The sequence below is a fragment of the Mesoplodon densirostris genome, chromosome 18, assembly GCF_025265405.1.
Source record: "Mesoplodon densirostris isolate mMesDen1 chromosome 18, mMesDen1 primary haplotype, whole genome shotgun sequence".
In the NCBI taxonomy this organism is placed as follows: domain Eukaryota; kingdom Metazoa; phylum Chordata; class Mammalia; order Artiodactyla; family Ziphiidae; genus Mesoplodon; species Mesoplodon densirostris.
In genome coordinates this window covers 57,761,657-57,783,250 of record NC_082678.1, presented here as the reverse complement: position 1 = coordinate 57,783,250, position 21,594 = coordinate 57,761,657, and the positions used below count along the sequence as shown (strand labels likewise).

At 41.1% G+C, this 21,594-nt stretch overlaps 1 protein-coding gene and 1 non-coding gene across 9 annotated transcripts in view; both read right to left on the bottom strand.

Annotated features, from left to right (window-relative positions):
* The window catches only part of BCAS3 (BCAS3 microtubule associated cell migration factor), a 581,795-nt gene extending 566,911 nt beyond the window's left edge, over positions 1–14,884 (bottom strand). For 6 of the 8 annotated variants that reach the window (XM_060081385.1, XM_060081386.1, XM_060081388.1 and 3 more), the window contains exons 1-4: positions 14,743–14,884; positions 12,959–13,046; positions 8,217–8,271; positions 2,438–2,513 (exon numbers count right to left, since the gene is read on the bottom strand). In XM_060081385.1, the coding sequence (XP_059937368.1) occupies positions 2,438–2,513; positions 8,217–8,271; positions 12,959–13,029 (202 nt within the window). In that variant the 5' untranslated portion in view covers positions 13,030–13,046; positions 14,743–14,884. Of the gene's footprint in view, positions 1–2,437; positions 2,514–8,216; positions 8,272–12,958; positions 13,047–14,726 lie in introns of all 8 variants that reach the window. The other 2 variants (XM_060081382.1, XM_060081383.1) reach the window with 2 other exon arrangements.
* Positions 14,885–18,383: 3,499 nt separating this feature from the next.
* LOC132479416 (U6 spliceosomal RNA) lies at positions 18,384–18,489 on the bottom strand. The gene has a single exon (XR_009530532.1). It is a non-coding gene; the product is annotated as a U6 spliceosomal RNA (small nuclear RNA).
* Between the last annotated feature and the right edge of the window lie 3,105 nt (positions 18,490–21,594).

Here is a 21,594-nt window from a genome sequence, read left to right as displayed (position 1 = left end):
AGGCACAACCCGGGAAGGGCAGACTGGCTGATCAAGAATCTCTAATGCAGTGGAAAAGTTAGTCCTTGTTAGCTTTCTTCAAGGAGATGCTGGACTCGCAGCCATTGAACCCTACTTTTTCTTTCCCACAGCCAAATTTTCTTTCAATTATAAATATCTCAGAAGGTCTGCCACACAGACACCTAAATAAAATGTTCCTGAAGAAAGAACACAAATAAGAGACAAATTCAAGAAATATTCTAAGAGGGACTTCCTTGGAGGTCCAGTGGTTAAGACTCGATGCTCCCAACGCAGGGGGCACAGGTTCAATCCCTGGTCGGGGAACTAAGATCCCACATGCTGCACCACGTGACCAAAAAAAAAAAAAGAAATGTTATGAGAGATTGGGGAAGTTAAGGAGGATCAAATATCTTGGTAATATTTACTACTGCCTTAAAACAAACACAACTATACACATACACGTGCACACATGGATACACACCCCCTAGGGCTAGAGATAATAAAAAGTATATCCTTGAAAAACCAGGGCAAAATTTCATACACTATCAATATAATATAGAAAGGAGAGACCAAAGGACACATGAGTGTGCTAAAGTATTTAACAGGAAGATGTATAAACTTAAAAGTTTAATAAGTCAACGGGGATATGGGATACTAAATTAAGGACAACCATTATAAGTTCAACAGAACACAAAGTACCAAATAAGCAGTTTCCATCTACATTTCCAGATGCAGATGCATTTTACTTCAATAAAGCAAATGGTTTATAGAGCATTATTACACCAGCAGTTCTTATTTGTTGTTTAAAAACGAAACAAAACAAAAAAACCTTGCCTAAAGATTATTTTGATGACATTTTTTTAAAGATAACTTTGTGGGGTTTTTTTTTTTTTTTGGCCACGCTGCATGGCTTATGGGATTTTAGTTCCCTAACCGGGGACTGAACCCAGGCCCTCAGCAGTGAGAGCACGGAGTCCTAACCACTGGACTGTCAGGAAATTCCCCAATTTTGTGATTTTCAAATTATTTTTAACATTTTGCATACACTGTACAAGTTTTTGCTATTATCTGGCTAATATTTTCAAGACCATGACCACATTTTCTTTGTTATTAAATCAAGAAAATCCTCTAATACATTCTGACATCCACGAAGCAAATATATTTCCAGGAGGGAAAAGAGTATGAATTCATGAGGAAATGGTGATAGAAAACAAAAGATGACCGACACTTAAATAGTTATTAATAAAGAAGGAAAAGGAAGAAAGAAAAGAAGAATATACTAGCAAACAAGGAAATTCAACAGTCATAAAAAGAAAGGAAATTTTAAATAGAATAAGCTTTCAAAGAGAAATAGTGTAGGAAAAGTTTATATATCATAAATAATCACCTATACAAATGAATGTGTTATTCTCCACAGAGGGCACAAGTTGTCATTTGAACAAACCAGCTGACAGAGAATCCAAAATTCAAAAGAAACCTATCTGCAGAAGTGACACTTAGCCTCCCGCATCCTGGACCGTAGCTTTTAAAGGAAAATATGGTATTTTAAAAGTCTCAGAGGAGACTAAGACTCAAGAGTATGGTATCCATCAAGGTTCAAGTGAAAACAACTCAGTGTATTCATAATTGGGAATTTAATACAGACAACTCGTTACACAGATGACAGAATTGCTAAGAAGCCAAAAAAGGAACTGTGAGGCAACCTACTGGATTAGCAATGGCAGGCAGCCATTACCACCCCTACACTAGGGAGACAGGGAGGAGGGCAGGGCGCTAGAGTCACCTGGCAGAAACTGGAACCCCAGTGGAGTTGCCGAGGTGAAGTGAAAACCACGGAGGAAATGCAGCTGCTGACAAGGAGGGAGAGGGAATAATACTCTTCCCTTTCTCCCCCTCCCTTTCAATTACCCACCAGTGCCTCCCAAACTCAGCCAGAGGAAAACAGACATGGCAGCCTGGGAAACAGACAAGAAGCAGCCCCCTTGCAAGAGGGAGCAGGAAGGAGCAATGAAATGGAAGGTATCTGAGAACAAACAGGCCTTGAACTGGCATACATTCTGCTCAGAAAAATAATTTTAAAGTCTAAAAAGTTCAACACTAATGATTATTTTGCAGTTATAAATCCTATAAAAGTAACCAAACTGGAATTACAAAAACTTCTTTTCTAAGAAATTGTTATCTCACTTGGACTTGAAGTTTAAGGCTAGGCACTACATGTTACAGTGACTCTAAGATTTGTACAATACAATATTAGTTCTAATCAAGTTTCTGTAGTTGAATATGTTACTTTTTAAATTAAAAATAAATTTATTTTGAAAACTTAAAAAGTCACTTAAAGAAAAAGTAATCTGACGAAAAGTAAGGGTTCTTTTTTTGGAATCAGGTCAACCTCAAACAAACATTTAATTCATGTGCCCCCCAAAAGTTAAAACCATACCATTTAAATCTGCATTTTCAAATCTGACCCAGACTATTTTCTCCTTTTCTTCTGTTAGAGGTGTTCCACTGTAAGCCTGCATAGTAAACAGAAACACTTGAATGAAAATGTTTTACAGCTCAAATATTACTGATGTTCAAAACAAAAAGTAACTTAAATAAGGCCAACACTATCCCCCTCCAACCTCACCAATCCTACATCTTGAGAACTAGAACATTTTGTAATATTTTTATTTTTAAAGAAAGTTACCCAGAAGTCTGATAAGCTTGGTCAGAAAAGGGTTTTTAGCCTAAGAATTACAGAAACCTAAAATACAATGATCATAGTCTACTAGGAAGCATCACTCTAATTCAAAGGTACTCAAAAAACTAATTTCCTATACTGGTCAACAAATAAAGCTGAAGAAATACACCAAACTACCACACATATCGATTTAGTTCCCAGGTGTTTATGATCAAGCAATTACACTCTACCTAGAACTGTCAAGAGCATTACTTTCTGCTAACCACCAGTTCCGGGTGGAGGGCATGGCCAGGGTTGTGGGTAGGAAAAAACGTATTACTTTTTCAGTCTCTTATCTGGCCTCTGGACCCAAACTATTAGCTTTCTTGCAAGCCTGCAAGGGTCACAAAGATAAGCATGAACTGCTGTGAAGTCACAGGAAAAGTATCAACGGTACCCATCAATATTCAAAGGGAGTCATCTCTCCTCAAATCAAATGTTTTTATTTAAAATTGTCTAGATTTTCTAGATTGTATACACTTGCAAGCACTTAGAATGTCAACAAAAAGCTGCAACGTTTTCAGTTATAAAGTGGTCTTCAGTTCACAGAACAATTATTTAATATAAGCTGGATCAAAAGCATTCAAAAACCACTATCCCATATATAATCTGTGTTATACACAACTTGCTTTAAATTTCCATGCAGTTTTACAGCCCTTTTCCTCTACCGCACAAGGTTAATGGCCACCGAAAATATTACTAAAAGACAGGGTTACTCTAATAGTAGGTTTACTATGCAAAAAGAAAAAAAAAGTTATCTTACACATCCTTATGATTTCAATTGTTTAAAAAAACAAGTTGTGTATAGGGCAGTTAATTCCTTTGGAGAAAAGGAAAATGTGCACTAGAACCAACTAATTCATCTACTTTATCTTCAACCATCTCATCCTCAACTTCTTCCTCTTCTCCCTTGGTCTTGCTCTCTTCATTCTTGAAAATTCTCCTTTTTTTTTTTTTCTTTTTGTGATACGCGGGTCTCTCACTGTTGTGGCCTCTCCCGTTGCGGAGCACAGGTTCCGGACGCGCAGGCTCAGCGGCCATGGCTCACGGGCCCAGCCGCTCCGCGGCATGTGGGATCCTCCCGGACCGGGGCACGAACCCGTGTCCCCCGCATCGGCAGGCGGACTCTCAACCACTGCGCCACCAGGGAAGCCCAAAAATTCTCCTTTTTAATATAAACTTCTTATTGGGGAATAATTTTAGATTACTAAACAGTACAGAATTCTCATATACTCCTCAGCCAGTTTCCCCTACTGTTAACAATCTACCCTAACCAAATCTTACCCTACCATGGTGCATTTGCCAAAGCTATGAGACTAACGCCAGTGCATTACCACTCATTAAACCCCCAGACTTTATTTGGATTTCAGCAGTTTTTCCACTAATGTCCTTTCTCTGCTACAGGACCCGATCCAGGATACTACATTGCATTTAGGACCACCTCTTTTTTCCTATGTCAGGCTCTCCCTTAATCTGGTAAAGGTAAAACATATACAATATCTTCTTCCATTTAGCAGATTTATTATAAGGCTGCTAATCACCTGCATTACTCGACATTCTCCCAATTCCTCTGCAACATTTGCACAGTGCTCTCCTTTGATTTCTGGCCGATATGCAGCACGAAACAAGGTTAAAAGAGGCCTTTCAGTGAATTGAGATTCTTAAACTTTTTTCTTTCCCCTTCAGGGGGAAACAAGACTTTCATAATGAGGCCTGCATACTTTTGCTATGTCTTCAAGTTTTCCTCTCTCCTTAGCAGACACAGTGTTTACTAAGCATTTTGGAAAAAATTCTGTGAAGTTGACTGAAGAGGGTTGCTTCTTTTGTGCCTTCCTGCAGATTGGGATCAAGAAGGCATATGACATCGTGTCATTTTGCCTCTCAGCTTTCTATGATATCCTTTGCTCATGTTTAGGTATTTTACTGTCAGTGAAGCACAGACTCACCCAGTGCCCATCCACGTTTATTTGCTATCTTACTGGAGGTCAGTGCACTGCCACACAAAAGTTTGTTATTACTCCCCCCAGCACTGATTTTTAGCCCTCCTTCTCCAACCAAGATCCAACTGCTCTAGCTCTCTTATTTACAGTTGAAACTTTCACCCCATTACTGAGTACAGGATTTATTTCTCCTTTTATTTCTTATCTGGTTTCTAACGCATATACACGTTCATAAGCACAAAGTTATTGTTCAGTTTTAAAAAACACAGCAACAATCACTATAGATATGTTGTGTTTTATTTTTTCACTGGAGAGAAAGTAACTTCCATTGTGTGCTATTTGTCAAAAGTATAATTTTTTTTTTTTTTTTTTTTTTTTGCAGTACGCGGGCCTCTTACTGTTGTGGCCTCTCCCGTTGCGGAGCACAGGCTCCAGATGCGCAGGCTCAGCGGCCATGGCTCACGGGCCCAGCCGCTCCGCAGCATGTGGGATCTTCCCAGACCGGGACACGAACCCGTGTCCCCTGCATCGGCAGGCGGACTCTCAACCACTGCGCCACCAGGGAAGCCCAAAAGTATAATTTTTAATCACAGCAAATTATTCTATAGGGACCACATATCACAATTTGCTTGACTGCTACTGACATTTGGGCAGGCTACAATTTTTCACACTGAAAAATGTCAAAATTTCTCACTGAAATGAAAAGTTCGGAGCTTTAACTTTTTTCTTTGCTGACTTTTTTAAAAATAAATGTTCAGAAGTACAACTATTATATCAAACAGCACAGTTAGGGCTTCTACCAGCTGTCAATGATATCTGCGTCAATGACACAGTAGGAACTCACTCTATTTATGACAGCTGAAGAAGCTGATACCAGTCTAACAACACATTTTCTCCCTTTTAGGCATATCTGGAGACCCAGAGAATAATTTCTAAGCTCCATGAATTTAATAATTCCCAGAATAGGGCAGGAGTTGGAACATAACATCAGCAAAAATATATCATTTTCCAAATGTCTGACCACAAATTGCCAATGGGGGACTATGGATTAAATGTGGAAAAAAGGAGACCATGGGTCACCAATCTGGCCATGACCTGTGTTCATAAGTAAAGTTTTATTTTAACATGGCCACACCCTTTCTTTTACATAAAAAGCAGTACTGTGTAGTTACAACCAACAGTGTATGAGGGACTTCGCTGGTGGCGCCGTGGTTAAGAATCTGCCTGCCAATGCAGGGGACACAGGTTCAAGCCCTGGTCCAGGAAGATCCCACATGTCGCGGAACAACTAAGCCCGTGAGCCACAACTACTGAGCCTGCGCTCCGGAGCCGAGCCACAACTACTGAGCCCGCGTACCACAACCACTGAAGCCTGCGTGCCTAGAGCCCATGCACCACGACAAGAGAAGCCACTACAATAAGAAGCCTGCACACTGCAACGAAGAGTAGCCCCTGCTTGCTGCAAATAGAGAAAGCCCGCGCACAGCAACAAAGACCCCACACAGCCAAAAATAAAAATTAAAAAGCAAAAAATAACATTGTATGAATTTCAAAGCTTCTTTGGCCCTTTACAGAAAGAGTCTGCCTGACTGCTACACTAGACCATGAAGCCTTAAGGACAGGCACTGAGTATCCCCCAACTTAACACAGCACCTGACCAGTAGTGCCTGAATTTTTGCTTTCTTTCCACAGTCGCTAGAATAATTCATTTAAGAAAAATGAATATTCTAATTCTTAGATCCGGGACTACAACTTTACTTCTGAAGTGACTTAACTCTGATCCCACTCTTCACAGTCAATTGCATAGATTATCCCCTTTCTAATGTATAATCCTCATCAAAACTAAGTTAACCTTCCACCTTCCGGCATTTTTACCCTATCAGTTTTAGCAGCCCCCTATTTTCAATCTATTGCTCAACCTAGTATTCTTGTTTCTCTGGCAAACTCTCCAACTACTCCCTCAAAGCCTCTGACCGCAGCCTCTCTCCTCCAGCCAACAAAAACTGCTTGCTACACAGGGTTTCCACTAGCACAAAAGGTGCCTTTGTAAAAATCTGATAAAGGGGCACTCTACAGCAGGCAAATTACCAATATTTTTAAATGCCCCTTCCTTGGAACTAGCCTCACATCAGGGCTCAGCGCTTAAGAGAAAGGTGCAGTGTGTAGAAGACCAAGTTGGATTTCGGCCCCTGATTGTTCTCTAAGCCTGTACTGTACAGAGTACAAGAGTCTCCACAGCCACAGCAATGCTGCTGCCTGCCACATCCAGTTGGGCAGTTTCCTTTACCATCAGGTTCCCAACCTTGCCATTCATTTCAACTAACGCTACTGCCAATGTCCTTTGGAACTTGACTGTTTCACGCTTTCTTTGCTATGCATTCCCTTAGCGATTACATATTCAGTCTGTACTATCATGTGCAACACTTAGTGATACGCCGCTATTACCTCTGACTGCTTCAAGCCATGTGACTTCCCTTCTTAACCAAGTTCCTCAAGAAAAGAAAGCATTTATTTTTCCTTACATGCCCCACAGACCTTGCCATTGTGGCCTATTTTCATTAAAGTTGACCGAACATAATAAAGGAATACCAAACATGCCTTGATACTTTCCCTTATTTGATGAATACAATTTATTAATACAACTGAAATCTGGATTTTAGACTTTTCTAGGTAGGACCTTCTCATAAAGCTGGGACACTGGATCTATGAATGTTCTTTTTGAACAGTGCAATTACAGATACCACAGCAGTCAGAACACTGACATCATCAAAGGAGAAAACACAGAAACCTTTCCCTTCAGTAGTTCCACTAAACAGTGTTTCCCAAAGATACTCTTTCACAAGAATCACCTGAGATTCTTCCTAGAGACACAAGTTACTGGATGCCACCTTAATTCCCCTGAGTCAAACTCACTGGGAGATGGGCCTGGAAATTATTATTTTTAACAAGTGTGCCAAGCGACACCTATGTTAATTTAAGTCTGGGAGACGGTGCACTAGAGGTGATCCCAGGAGGGTTCCTCTCATTCTTTATTTTCACATTTACATAGAGGGAACAGTAAAGGGCTTACTCTCTTATAAGTTAGAGTAACAAGGCAAGCTATAATTGGCATAAAACTACTGCTCAATAGGAAAGTGATATAGATTTGACCTCAGTGTAGTATTTAGTTAATATAGTATCTAGTTAACCAAATGCAAAGCATATATTGCTTATTTCACTTCCAACAGGCAACATTTAACTAGGACAAGAGAAAGATTTTGGAAAGAGAACCCAAATAGACAGTTCCAAGCCCCATCTCTCAGCTAATATCACACCTTGATTCCTCTTAGTAAAGCAAGGGATGAGGAATAATAATTATGCCACCGTCAGCACAAAACTAAGGCACATCTAATAATAACAGCAAGTATGGTTCTACCCTACCAATGCTCGGGATGCTAAAACATCAAAAGTCTTTCTAAAGTTGACGATAATGGTGTCAAGTTTAGGGAACAGAATATTTCAGAGCTTCCCTGGCCAAGAGTAAAGCCTACTATTTCTGAAACCAGACAGACACTTACCTGGGGCACAACATCCTGCAGAAAAGTCACGACACTTTCCATGTAGGACTGCTCCCTGAAAAAGGGAGAAATGGATAAAATTTATCATGACAGCTTAATATGAAACATGGAAAAGCTCTTTCTACAAGCCCTAATAAAGTTATTCATAATACTAAAAAAAAAGAAAAAACAACTCTCATCGTCTGATAATTCTAACCTGCTTTCTTAATTTCTTTGCATATGTTATTAAATGCAAATGAGATTTAAAATTTTTTAAACATTATCTTTTCTTTTCTGTTTTTGTTTTTTTTTTTGGCTGCGCCATGGGGCTTGTGGGATCTTAGTTCCCCAAACAGGGACTGAACCCCCGCTCCCTGCAGTGGAAGCGTGGAGTCCTAACCACTGGACCGCCAAGGAATTCCCAAACATTATCTCTTCTTAAAAGTCATGCTCCATTTTTTTTTTTAAGGACTTCCCTGGTGGCGCAGTGGTTAAGAATCCGCCTGCCAATGCAGGGTACACGTGTTTGAGCCCTGGTCTGGGAAGATCCCACATGCCGCGGAGCAACTAAGCCCTTGCGCCACAACTACAGAGCCTGCGCTCTACAGCCCACAAGCCACAACTACTGAAGCCCGCGTGCCTAGAGCCCATGCTCCGCAACCAGAGAAGCCACTGCAATGAGAAGCACATGCATTGCAACGAAGAGTATTCCCCACTTGCTGCAACTAGAGAAAAGCCCGCGCATAGCAATGAAGACCCAACGCAGCCAAAAATAAATTTAAATTTTTTTTTTTTTGCGGTACGCGGGCCTCTCACTGTTGTGGCCTCTCCCGCTGAGGAGCACAGGCTCCGGAAGCGCAGGCTCAGCGGCCATGGCTCACAGGCCTAGCCGCTCCGCGGCATGTGGGATCTTCCCGGACCAGGGCACAAACCCATGTCCCCTGCATCAGCAGGCGGACTCCCAACCACTGCGCCACCAGGGAAGCCCTAAATTTAAATTTTTAAAAGTAAAATAAAAATAAATAAAAATTTAAAAAGTCATGCTCCATTTTTTTAAAATTGAAGTACAGTTGATTTCCATTATTGTGTTAGTTTCAGGTGTACAGCAAAGTAATTCAGTTATACATTTTTTTCGATTCTTTTCCATTATAGGTTATAACCAGATATTAAATATAGTTCCCTGTGCTATACAGTAAATCCATGTTGTTTATGTATTTTATATATAGTAGTGTGTATCTGTTAATACCATACTCCTAATTTATTCCTCCCTCTCTCTCTCCCCTTTGGTAACCATAAGTTTGTTTTCCATGTCTGTGACTCTGTTTCTGTTTTGAAATATAAAAGTTCATTTGTATTATTCTTTAGATTCCACATATTAGTGATATCATATAACATTTGTCTTTCTCTGCCTGGCTTACTTCACTCAGTATGATCATCTCTAGGTCCATCCATGTTGCTGCAAATAGCAATATTTGATTCTTTTTTATGGCCGCACGCTCTCTTACTTTGATACAGATAGAACTTTTAACTCATATTTGAAGGAGTGCTGACAGAAGACTTGGCTAAAGCAGGACCGTCCTCTTGAGTCAGGGCAGAAGAATGCCCTAGTTAGAGCAAGAAAAACTGTTGCTGATGACTCAGTATTTAGTGACCTTCTCTTTAAACTGGTTAAGAACCTAGTCCCTTACCTCTATCTAGCAAAATGAATCTATATTTTGCTGCAGATGCAGGCAGTAGACGGAGTTATTAAACAGTCCTCACAGAACTTTTGGTGTGGATAAGGTATGGGAAAATATCAAAATGCATAAAGGTGAAGAACTATTAAGGACACAAAGATATTTTAAATGGGAAATATATGGAGATCAGCAAATGGAGGAAAAAAGTTTTTCTTCAAAATATATACCAAATCAAATTCATTTCAGAGAAATGTGAAAAACTACATTTGAAGAAAATAATGGGAGTTACCCTAAATCCTATTTTTTAAAAAGGCAATATGCGTTAGATACCTACAAAAACTCAGTAGGCCTTAAAAACAAATTTGATTAGGCCTACCTCTCCAACCTCACTTTTCTCCCACTCTCGTAACTTACTCTGCTTCCGTCACATGCAACTTCAATTCTTAGACTACACCAAGCTCTTCTTTGAATCAAGACCTTTACACCAGCTTTTTTTCTGCATGGATCCCTTCGCAAATTCTTCCCTGCCTTTTAGATCTCCAGCCTAAGTGTTACCTCCTCAGAGAGGCCTTCCCTGACAGCCTTAAATCACACTCCCCAATGCTGTTCTCTATCATAGCACACCGGGCACTGATCAGAGCCTGTAATTACTTATTTACTGTGTCCTCCACTAGAATGCAAACTCTGTTACAGAAAGGAATCCATCTCTCATATTTACCTTATATCTCCAGAATCTATAAGCCAGTACTTAGGCAAAGAGTAGATGCTCAACATTACTTGTTAAAAGAATACTGAATAAATTAAAGAACTTCAAAAAACACTAACATTATGTATTGCGTAACAAAAAGAAATACATGTGGAATACCATATGGTGAGGTAGCATAGAATAGTGCATAAGCACACAGACTCTGGAGACAAACTGCCTGGGTTTGATCCAGGTTTCCCTTCTTGGATGTTACCAAGGAAAATTTTTCTCTCTCTGCTTTGGTTTCCTCATCTGTAAAATGAAGATTACAACAGTACCTAACTCATAGCTAATAATATGTTTAGCCTGTTACCGTGGTCCACAGTTAGCAAAGAAATATATAGCCCTGGGAAACGCAGGTGGGAAAAAAAGCAAGTATAATGGTGAAATATCATACTATACATATGTTTTTTGTTAGTCTGAGAAGGCAATTTTATGTAACATGCTAAACTGCTCAAGGGAAATAATACAAAATGCTACAATTCCCTTATTAACACTTTGAAAGACAGAAAACAAACTTTATCTCCTTAGCCAGGTATTCAAGGGTCTTAATGGTCCACCCCAACCTCCTTTAAACAGGTCAACTTCCCTAGATTTCACTTATGAAAATAGCTTGCCTTTCCCACCTCTGCTTACTCCATTGCCTTTGCCGAAAAGGTGCCCTTGATTCTAATTGCCCAAATTGCATTCAGCCGTTAAAGCACTATAAATGTTAGCTTTTTCAAAATTTATTTACTTATTTATTTATTTATTTTTGGCTTCATCGGGTTTTGTTGCTGTGTGCAGGCTTCTCTAGTTGTGGTGAGTGGGGGCTATTCTTCATTGTGGTGCGTGGGCTTCTCGTCGCGGTGGCTTCTCTTTTTGCGGAGCACGGGCTCTAGGCGCGCAGGCTTCAATATATGTGGCTCACAGGCTCTGGAGCGCAGGCTCAGTAGCTGTGGCGAATGGGCTTAGTTGCTCCGCGGCATACGGGACCTTCCCGGACCAGGGCTCAAACCCATGTCCCCTGCATTGGCAGGCGGATTCTTAACCACTGCGCCACCAGGGAAGTCAAAATGTTAGCTTCTTAATGAAACCTTTTCAGATCTAAAATACTCCCACTAAACTATTCCCTCCAATCAAAATTTTAAAAAAGTAATAGGGACTTCCCTGGTGGCGCAGTGGTTAAGAATCCGCCTGCCAATACAGGGGACATGGGTTCGAGTCCTGGTCCAGAAAGATCCCACATGCTGTGGAGCAACTAAGCCCGTGAACAACAATTACTGAGCCCGCGTGCCGCAACTACTGAAGCCCGCGCACCTAGAGCCCATGCTCCGCAACAGAGAAGCCACCGCAATGAGAAGCATGCGTACCACATGAAGAGTAGCTCCCGCTCACCACAACTAGAGAAAGCCTGCGCACAGCAAAGAAGACCCAACGCAGCCATAAATAAATAAATAAATAAATAAATTTTAAAAATAAATAATTTTTAAAAACAAAATATTCCCTCTAAATTCCCATGCTGTTTTGCTGGCATCATTTTTATTCATTAGAGTGCTTGCAAGTATACACATCTTAAAACTACATTAGGGACTTCTCTGGTGGTTCACTGGTTAAGAATCTGCCTTCCAATGCAAGAGACGCAAGTTCGATCCCTGGTCAGGGAACTGAGATCCCACATGCCGTGGGGCAACTAAGCCCGTGTGCACTCTAGAGCCCGCACGCCACAACTAGAGAGAAGCCCCCACACCACAACAAAAGATCCCATGTGCCACAACTAAGGCCCAGTGCAGCCAAAGAAATAAAGAATAAAAAAAACTACATTAGATTATAAGCTACTGCAAAGTATAGCCATGCTTTGTCAAAAAAATGCTTAAAATATAGAAATGTACTCTTTATGACATTCACTTTGAAACTTTCTGACTGAGACCTAGAGTGATACATCACAATCTAGTAAACATATACATACATACGAATGCATATTATCTATGTGCATGTCAGAACACAATACTAACTCCCAACTATATTTTCTACTATATTCTATTTCATTTTTTGAATAATGGTCCTGATCCACTAAACTGATTTAATGACCCACTAATTGTTAAACCTGGGGTTTGAAAAGGCAGTACTCAAGGATAAAATACAGTGCTTTTCAAGTACTCTATAAATGTGCTAAATACATCAAACTGACCCTCCAATTACTGTTTTTATTTGGCCTTGGCAACGATGTTTATCATCCTGTAAAGCCAAAATTAAACAGATTTTACAAAAGTTAAGTACTGCTTAGAAAGGAAACCTAAATGTTAGTTACTATTCTGAGTAATCTTTCCTTTACCTATCAGGCTTATCTGAAATTTGCTTACGTGACAGCCTGAGGGCGAACCACGACTCCACCAGTACAACGACTGGGTCTTCTGGGGGAATCTGTAGCCATTGCTTCATTCACAAAACCTGTTTCCAGAACGAAAGACAGAAAATAATGGATCATTATTGTTGGGGGTTGGGAGAAAGATACATGGTTGCTCACCAGAGATCCCTTATCACAAATACATAAATGTTAGGTCCTAAAATGTAGGAAAATTTCCCAGCAATTCCTATTACACCTAAAAGAGGGGAGTGCAGAAGAGGAAGAAGTAGATAAAAGATTTTTCAAACTACTGTGAGGTTTTCTCATTTGGACCAAGCCTCAGAACCACAAAACTAGTTAAGACCCTTGCAGGACCCTTTTATCTACTGCTTTTTTATTGTTTTTGTTTGTTTGATTTTTGGCTGTGTTGGGTCTTCGTTGTTGCACTTGGGCTTTCTCTAGTTGCAGCGAGAGGGGGCTACTCTTCACTACGGTGCGCAGGCCTCTCATTGCGGTGGCTTCTCCGTGTCACAGAGCACCGGCTCTAGGTGCACGGGCTTCAGTAGTTGTGGCATGCAGGCTCAGCAGTTGTGGCTTGCGGGATCTAGAACACAGGCTCAGTAGTTGTGCAGCACGGGTTTAGTTGCTCCGCGGCATGTGGGATCTTCCCGGACCAGGGCTCGAACCTGTGTCCCCTGCATGGGCAGGTGGATTCTTAACCACTGCACTACCAGGGAAGTCCCTGATCTACTATTAACATAAACTAGGAAGGGATGGAAAGTCTAGCACAGGATCACTTTATAAAAACAAATATGCTAACTTTGTGAGCCAAAATTAAAGAATTTACTGAAATCTTATATTGAGATAATAAAAATATACATGGTATAATATTTTAAGACCAAATGGAACAGTGAGGTACTACCTTCCAACTAAGAGTGTTGGGAAAATAGGAGTAAAATGGCCTACGTACCCTGATGGATGTTAACTAGTCTTACTGTGGTGATATTTTGCAGTATATACAAATATCGAATCATTATGTTGTATACCTGAAACTCATGTAATTTATATGTCAAATATATATTTTTTAAAGACTGCAGTCACAATTTAACAAGACTATCAAAATCATATTTGTAACCTAATTTGTAATCATATTTGTAACCTCTGCTATTGTAACCTAATCACCGGAGTCTAAATAAGTAATAAAAACGTATATGACATTAGAAGCCCTTCCAGTCTCATCACTGAATTCTGATCCTTGAATGTCTAATAAGCTTCTGAATCACTGGGGAGGTTTTAAAAGCATGGATTGTATGTGGTTAAGGTTAAAAGAGACAGCAATATTAAAGATCTCTGACACGGCTCAGGAAAGCCCACAGCCTGGAACTAATCTTGAAAGCCCCTAAAACCATCTCTTCTAAGCAGGGAGCATTCTATCACCTTATTTGAAAACTCGCAAACTGATGAGTCCCATCTGCTACAACCAAAACACCCTGTGCCCCAACTAGCCCAGGTACCCCTTCCTCAGTGGGTATCTTCACCTCCAGCCCCTGAGCCCTCTCATTTCCATTCCACCCTTTATTTCTCGAAACAGAGGCTCCCAAGAACTGTCTTTAAGGGCCTTGTCTCCTGAGGACGACCCTCGCCAGCCCCTCAGGCCCCACTCTCCTGAAAGACATCAGCACGGCGTTACCCATTTCACCTCCAACGCTGAGGCACCGCTGTCCCCGGCCGCCCTCTGGCCACTTGCCCTCCTTCCCCTCCTCCTCCAATCTCCACAGCTCTACCTCGTCGAATTCCTACCAGCCAAGCCCTCTCCCCTCACGCTGCTCGTCCCACGTCCTCGCCAAGCCTCCTCAAAGCCGCAGCACCGACAGCCCTCTCACCGGCCGCCCCGCCGGTAAACGCTGCTCTCCAGCTCCAGGCTCACTGTTTGGAGTCTCCCCTCGTGATTGACGGTTACCACTTCCTACCACGCCTCAGCGGAACTACCTTTCTAGCCAATCCCAGAAGCAAACTGGCCGCTGCTGGGCACCGCCCTTAGAGGTCAGCTTCGCCAACCAGCAAGTAGCAAAGAGGCGGACCCGCCTCCTGAAGTGATCCAATCCGCTGGGGCTCGAGGGAAAACACAACAGTACGTGAGTTCGGGTGAAGCCGAGGTGTCAGGTTCGGTTGCGAAAGCAGGCAGGTAGGGAGGAATTACAAACATGTCTGTTTTCCTTTGCACACAGCACCTTCGTGGCCTTGTCAAAAACCATCATGCCGCAGAAGCCTGTGCACGTCACTTGGGTGTCTCAGGCTGGGAGTCGTACCACACGGGGACCGGTCTGTTTACATCGAATTCTCGCGACAGCTGGTTCGAAGCTCAAAGCACGTGGACATGGCAGCTGCCAATCACTTTTAGCTGGCCAGTCAGCCATCCCGAACGCGCCTTCTGCCCCGCCCTTTTCAATGTGTTTACCTTCCGGGAGCCTAGGCTGGCTAGCGCTGGTGGGCTGCCCTGGAGCCAGGGTGGTGCTCTGAATGAGGGGTGCGGCTTGTATTGTTGTCAGTTTGACCTAGGTTTGTGGACCACACCTGACTCCTTCCTACCTGTTTACACTTCCCGTAAGGAACATATTGAGATCGCCCTGGTGTCATTCCGTCGGTTACATTTCTTATATAATAATATTTATTGTTCTATTGAAGGAACGCTCAACATAGACTTAAGCACTTCATACGTACTATAAAATTTAATACTCTTGACAATCCCATGAAAATATGGCTTATTAATAGGCATGGGATTTGTAACAAAGTGGCTGATACAGCAGTAAAAACTTTTAAAAGGTTTTAGCACTGTGAAGGAGGGGAAAGTTTAGTAGAGAAACTACCTCAGCAGAAATATGCAGTTAGGGCTTCCCTGGTGGTGCAGTGGTTAAGGGCCCGCCTGCCGATGCAGGGGACACGGGTTCGTGCCCCGGTCCGGGAAGATCCCACATGCTGCGGAGCGGTTGGGCCCGTGAGCCATGGCCGCTGAGCCTGCGCGTCCGGAGCCTGTGCTCCGCAACGGGAGAGGCCACAACAGTGAGAGGCCCGCGTACCACAAAAAAAAAAAAAAAAAAAAAGAGAAATATGCAGTTAATCAGGTGCTGGACAGATAGATGATGATATAGATATAGATATAGATATAGCCAAGAAACCACCCATTTGCTTGTGATGCTCAGTGCCAATAAAAAGGACACCCAAAGTGATATTTATCAGGCTAATGTTTGGACATTCATGTTCTTCCACTACACAAATTCCCAGCACTGTCGTCCTTTTAAGATTTGCTTCCTACATTAAACCCAGTAATGAAAGAATCTTTCCAGTATTTTGAATTCCCTTTGTTCTTATTGCTATCACTGGCTTACTTCCTTGTTGTCTTTGAAACATTTTTTGGTTATTTTCCTAATACATGTCTCGTTTTCTCCCACTAGAAAGTTAAGCTCCTCCTAGGCATTAATAGACTAAGGCTCTCATGTTGTTGAATCCCCCTTTATACCTAACTACCCTGAACACAACAGATATTTCAAAATTCAGACTTACTTGAATTAAATAATCATTTCTCTCATGTTGTCCCTGACCCAGAGCAGGAATAAAGAGAAAATCCAGAGGAGACCAATAGGTAATACTCAAAAGTGGGACAACCAGCATTTGTATAAGGTTTTTCAGTTTAAATAGCTGTTTTACATGCATTGTTAAATTCCATAACTCTTTCACTATTCCTCTACAAAGTTATGGAAGAAACAAAGAAACAAAAATCATAAACACAAATTCATTGATTCAATAAATATTTGAATGCCTACTAAGTGTCAGGCATGTTCTAGGCTCTGGAGATACAGCAATAAACAAATCAACCAATGTGCTTGTCCTCAGCCAGAGAATTTGCATTCTGGTGGGAAGACAGAAATAAGTACACAGAGAAATTCAAGTAGTGTAAAATGGTATGGAAAAAATAAGCCAAATAAATAGAGGTCAGAGCTGGCTTATTTTAGGTAATGTGGTCAGGGAAGGCCTCTCAGGAGATGGCACTTGAACAAAGACTTCAATGAAGTAGTAAGAAAGCTGCTCTGAGGGAAAAGCAGTCAGGATAAAAGAAACAACAGGTACAAAGGCCTTAAGAAAGGAATGAATTTTGAAGAAGAATAAGAAAAACAGTGTTGTTAAAGTGGATTAAATAGAAAATGAAAGCAAACTAGTTAGGAGAGGTAAGCAGTGGCCAAATGGAGTATAGTGTATAGAATTACAAGGAGTTTTAGTTTTATTCTAGAGTGGGACTCTATTGGAGGACTTTCAGCTAGGAAATGTCATGATCACACTTATATTTCTAAAAGATCGTTCTATCTACTAAACAGAGAATAAACTGTCATTAGGGAGGGGACAAGAGTGGAAACAGTGGGTCAAGTAGGGGGGGCTATTTCACTAGACCAGATGGGAGAGCTATCTAGAACTGGGCCTAGAAGTGAAGCAGCAGAGGTGAAAAGTAATCAATTTCAGAATATTTTGGAAGACAGAACTAAAAGAACTTGATAATGGGTTGGATGTGAGATAGAAGGAAATGAGAGAATCAGGGACGATGCCTGTGCTTTGGGCTTGAACAACTGAGTGATGACGTGTACAGATAGGATGAACCCTGTTGAAGTTATACATTTTTTAGTGGGGGTGAATTTCTGTGCCCTGGTTTCATCCTTTGTAAATTGTAAAAAAAAAAATTATTAGCCTCATAGGATTTTCTTTTATTAATGTGATGTTTTGATAGGAGGTTGTGTTTTATTTTATGTTGTTTATTTAATTTATTTATTTAGCCACGTCATGGCATGCAGGATCTTAGTTCCAGACCAGCCATCAAACCTGTGCCCCCTGCAGTGGAAGCACAGAGTCCCAACAACTGGACCCACCAGGGAATTCCCAGGATTTTTTATTATTTATTTACTTATTTATTTATTTATTGATGGCTGCATTGTGTCTCCGTTGTTGCGCAAGGGCTTTCTCTAGTTGTGGTGAGCGGGGGCTGCTCTTCTTTGCAGTGTGCAGGCTTCTCGTTGCCGTGGCTTCTCTTGTTGCAGAGCACGGGCTCTAGGCGCGCGGGCTTCAGTAGTTGCGGCATGCGGGCTCAGTAGTTACGGCTCACGGGCTCTAGAGCGCAGGCTCAGGAGTTGTGTCACACAGGCTTAGTTGCTCCGCAGCATGTGGGATCTTTCCGGACCAGGGCTCAAACCCATGTCCCCTGCATTGGCAGGTGGACTCTTAACCACTGCACCACCAGGGAAGTCCCAGCAGGATTTTTTTTTTAAGTTTTAAAATTTTGCAAAGTTTAATGTTGGTACTGTTTCTTTCCATATCAGTTGGTACAATTTACATCATATTTTATACTATTTAATCTTTGCAAAGACATCATATACACAAAGATACAAATTCGATAACTGAAAAATATGGAATGTTTCATGAATTTGCATGTAATCCTATGCAAGGGCCATGCTAATCTTCTCTGTGTCATTCCAATTTTAGTATATGTGCTGCCAAAGTGAGCACAAGCCTCACAATTCCACAAGTGGGATTCTTATGAGGTGTAAATAAATTTAAAATTCTCAGAACCAGGGCTTTCCTGTGGCGCAGTGGTTGGGAGTCCACGTGCCGGTGCAGGGGATGCGGGTTCGTGCCCCGGTCCGGGAGGATCCCAAATGCCGCGGAGCGGCTGGGCCCGTGAGCCGTGGCCGCTGGGCCTGTGCGTCCGGAGCCTGTGCTCCACAACAGTAGAGGCCACAGCGGTGAGAGGCCCGCGTACCGCAAAACAAAACAAAACAAAACAAAACAAAATTCTCAGAACCAGTTAGAAATTTATACAAATGAACTCGTTCTAATTACTAACTTGCCAGCCTTACCAGGTTGAGAAGGTCCGAACCTTAGGACCTGCTTTCCTTTCTTATCGAAGTTTTCCTGCCAGAACACCATATGTTATTACTTGCCTTGAGTTGGAAAACAGTTTGCATTCACACCTGTAAATTTATTCATCCTTTTAACTTATGTAAGGTTTTTGCATGCAATTCTCAATTCTTGAAGAGATGACAAGAGATTTTGGTTTTCTACCGTCATGTGAGAATATTAGGCCCCAGCAGTGTGCCACTGTGAGGAAGTAAAAGTGCTGCAGTAAGCCGAAAAACAAAACAAAACAAAAAAACCCCAGCTATACTCCGTTTTTTCTCCACAAAGATGGTGTTCGATTCTCTCATCAGCCTTCAAATAGAGAGAAAATAGAATTTGTGGTGATCATGTTTTGAATGGACGTGAATTGTGGGTGCTTAGTACATATTGCCAGCTGATGAGTCACTTCAGATTATTGGGGTGTGGGGAAACTTTTCACAATCTGTTCTTGGGATTGAGCAATCCCAGCTAGGAAACTCATTTTCAGTGTAAGAGAGTAAACGTCAAGCTAGAGTCCTTGTTCTTCCAGTTGCTATAATGGCCCATTGTAATAAATCACTGATTACTAAAACTGCCTCTCCGGTGGCCATGCAAATCAAAAACAAAGGTTCCCAGTTCCCAGAGATTTGTCAGAGAACTATCCATATGCAAACCAAATGTCAAGGTCAGTTTATACTTTCTCCCCTCTTTTTGTTTGGTAGGATTAGGATTCTTTTTTTAGCCTCAAACAAGCCATTGCCTCACTTGTTTTGGCCACCAAAAACACTTGGACAATAATCACATGATTTAAGCAGTGGTGAAATAATCTGATTTCACATAGAGCTATGGTGAACATTAATATTTTAATTGTCAGTCAAGCATAAGGAAAAACAAAGAGGGAATTCCCTGGCGGTCCAGTGATTAGGACTCCACACTTTCACTGCTGAAGGCAGGGGTTCAATCACTGGTGGGGGAACTAAGATCCTGCAGGCCATGCCAAAAAAAAAAAAGAAAAGAAAAAAGGAAAACAGAGAGGTAAAAAAATCATCATCAAGTGTAAGTTCATCAGTTGTTCAATTGTATCACTCTGGCTGGGGATGTTGATAGCAAGGGTGATTGTACATGTGTTAAGGCAGGCCGTATATGGGAAATTTGCACCTTCTCCTCTAATTTTGCTGTGAACCTGAAACTGCTCTAGAAAATGTCTATTAAAAAATTACATTTCTCTAAAATCCTCTAATTGTGAGGTAAAAATACATTAATTACTCTCACTCCATGGACATTCTCTCGTGCATTCATCAGGCTGAAACTTTTGAACACTACCATTCGTGGTAATCGCCTAAAAATTATAATTCTAAACTTCAGAATTGCAAAACCAACATAATCCAAGGTTATATCACCTCACATCTATTTAATTACAACGCCTGCCATTTGTCTGCCCTGCATATTACTAGATAACTGTGGTTTCTAAAACACCATTTCCCACATTTCTATTTGAAATTCTAAGTATTTGTTTACTATCTTGGGTCCCTCCACCCTAACCCACAGATCTCTTTAGCCCACTCTGCTCATTCTCAGGCCCAGCAAACTTTCTGAAAATACAGTGATAATTTTTTTTTGCTTTGTCATTCTCTTGAAACTAGTATTTATACAGTGGCCATGTAATTTGTCATCCTGCCTAGGAAACCTTCATGAAATGAGGCTCTATTAATAATTAAACCAAAAAAATAAGGTAAAGTAGGACTGTCCCCTACAAACCATGAAGTATGGTTACCCTTTATCTTTGACACATTAGTACTACTTTGTAACTCTTTTGTGCATGATTATATATTTCTGCATGATTATAATTCCATTGTCTATTTAGCTAAAATGTAAACTCTTTAACAGAAGGGATTATTTGTTTCATTTCTATTTTCCATAAGACTCTGCTCACTAACAGGAAAAATTTCATGTCAGAACCTCAGTAATTTAACCTACAATTTGGAGTTGGTATTTATAATTAAAGATACCAGAAAGTAAAACTATTAACAAAGACCAAAAATTAGTTTCATCAACTGTTTTAATGATGGCCATGGCATAATTTATCTTCCCCTCATATACGTAAACCTGGATAAAGATTGCTTTAAATCAGTGAAAACTGAATGTGTAGTAACAGTTTTGAGAAGCTAAAATTTTAATATTAGGAAACATTTATAAACATTTATTTAGCACTATATACCTGCCATTGTAGTATTATTATCTGCATTTTACAGGTGGGGACCAAAACTCAAAGGTGTTAAGCCATTTAGTCCCAAATTCAGGCAAAGTGATAGAAGTGCATGGTTCCTGAAGCCTCAGCTTTCTGCCTGAAAAAGAACCCCAAAGAAAGGGAAAGTACCATGGAAACTGTAGAGAGGGAGGAGCTCAGGAAAGTGACCCCACTGAGTACATTAGGCATGAATCTGATCCTAATCAGCATATTAAAGACTTTGAGAACTTAACTGGCAGATAGATCACTGCCCAGGTCCCCAACTAGCTACTGGGTGATGAACACGTGGGACAGATCAAATTACACAATGGCAAAGGATTTGGAAAATGAACTGATATTGAAACCACAGACCACAGAAGGTGTGTTGGAATATGTGGCATTGAGACAGGAAGGGGGCAGGGCACAACCTTTTAAAGAATGACAGCCATTGAGGATGTGACATAAACTGGTTAGCACAAACTAGGTCCAAGATGGCAGATGACTGACTT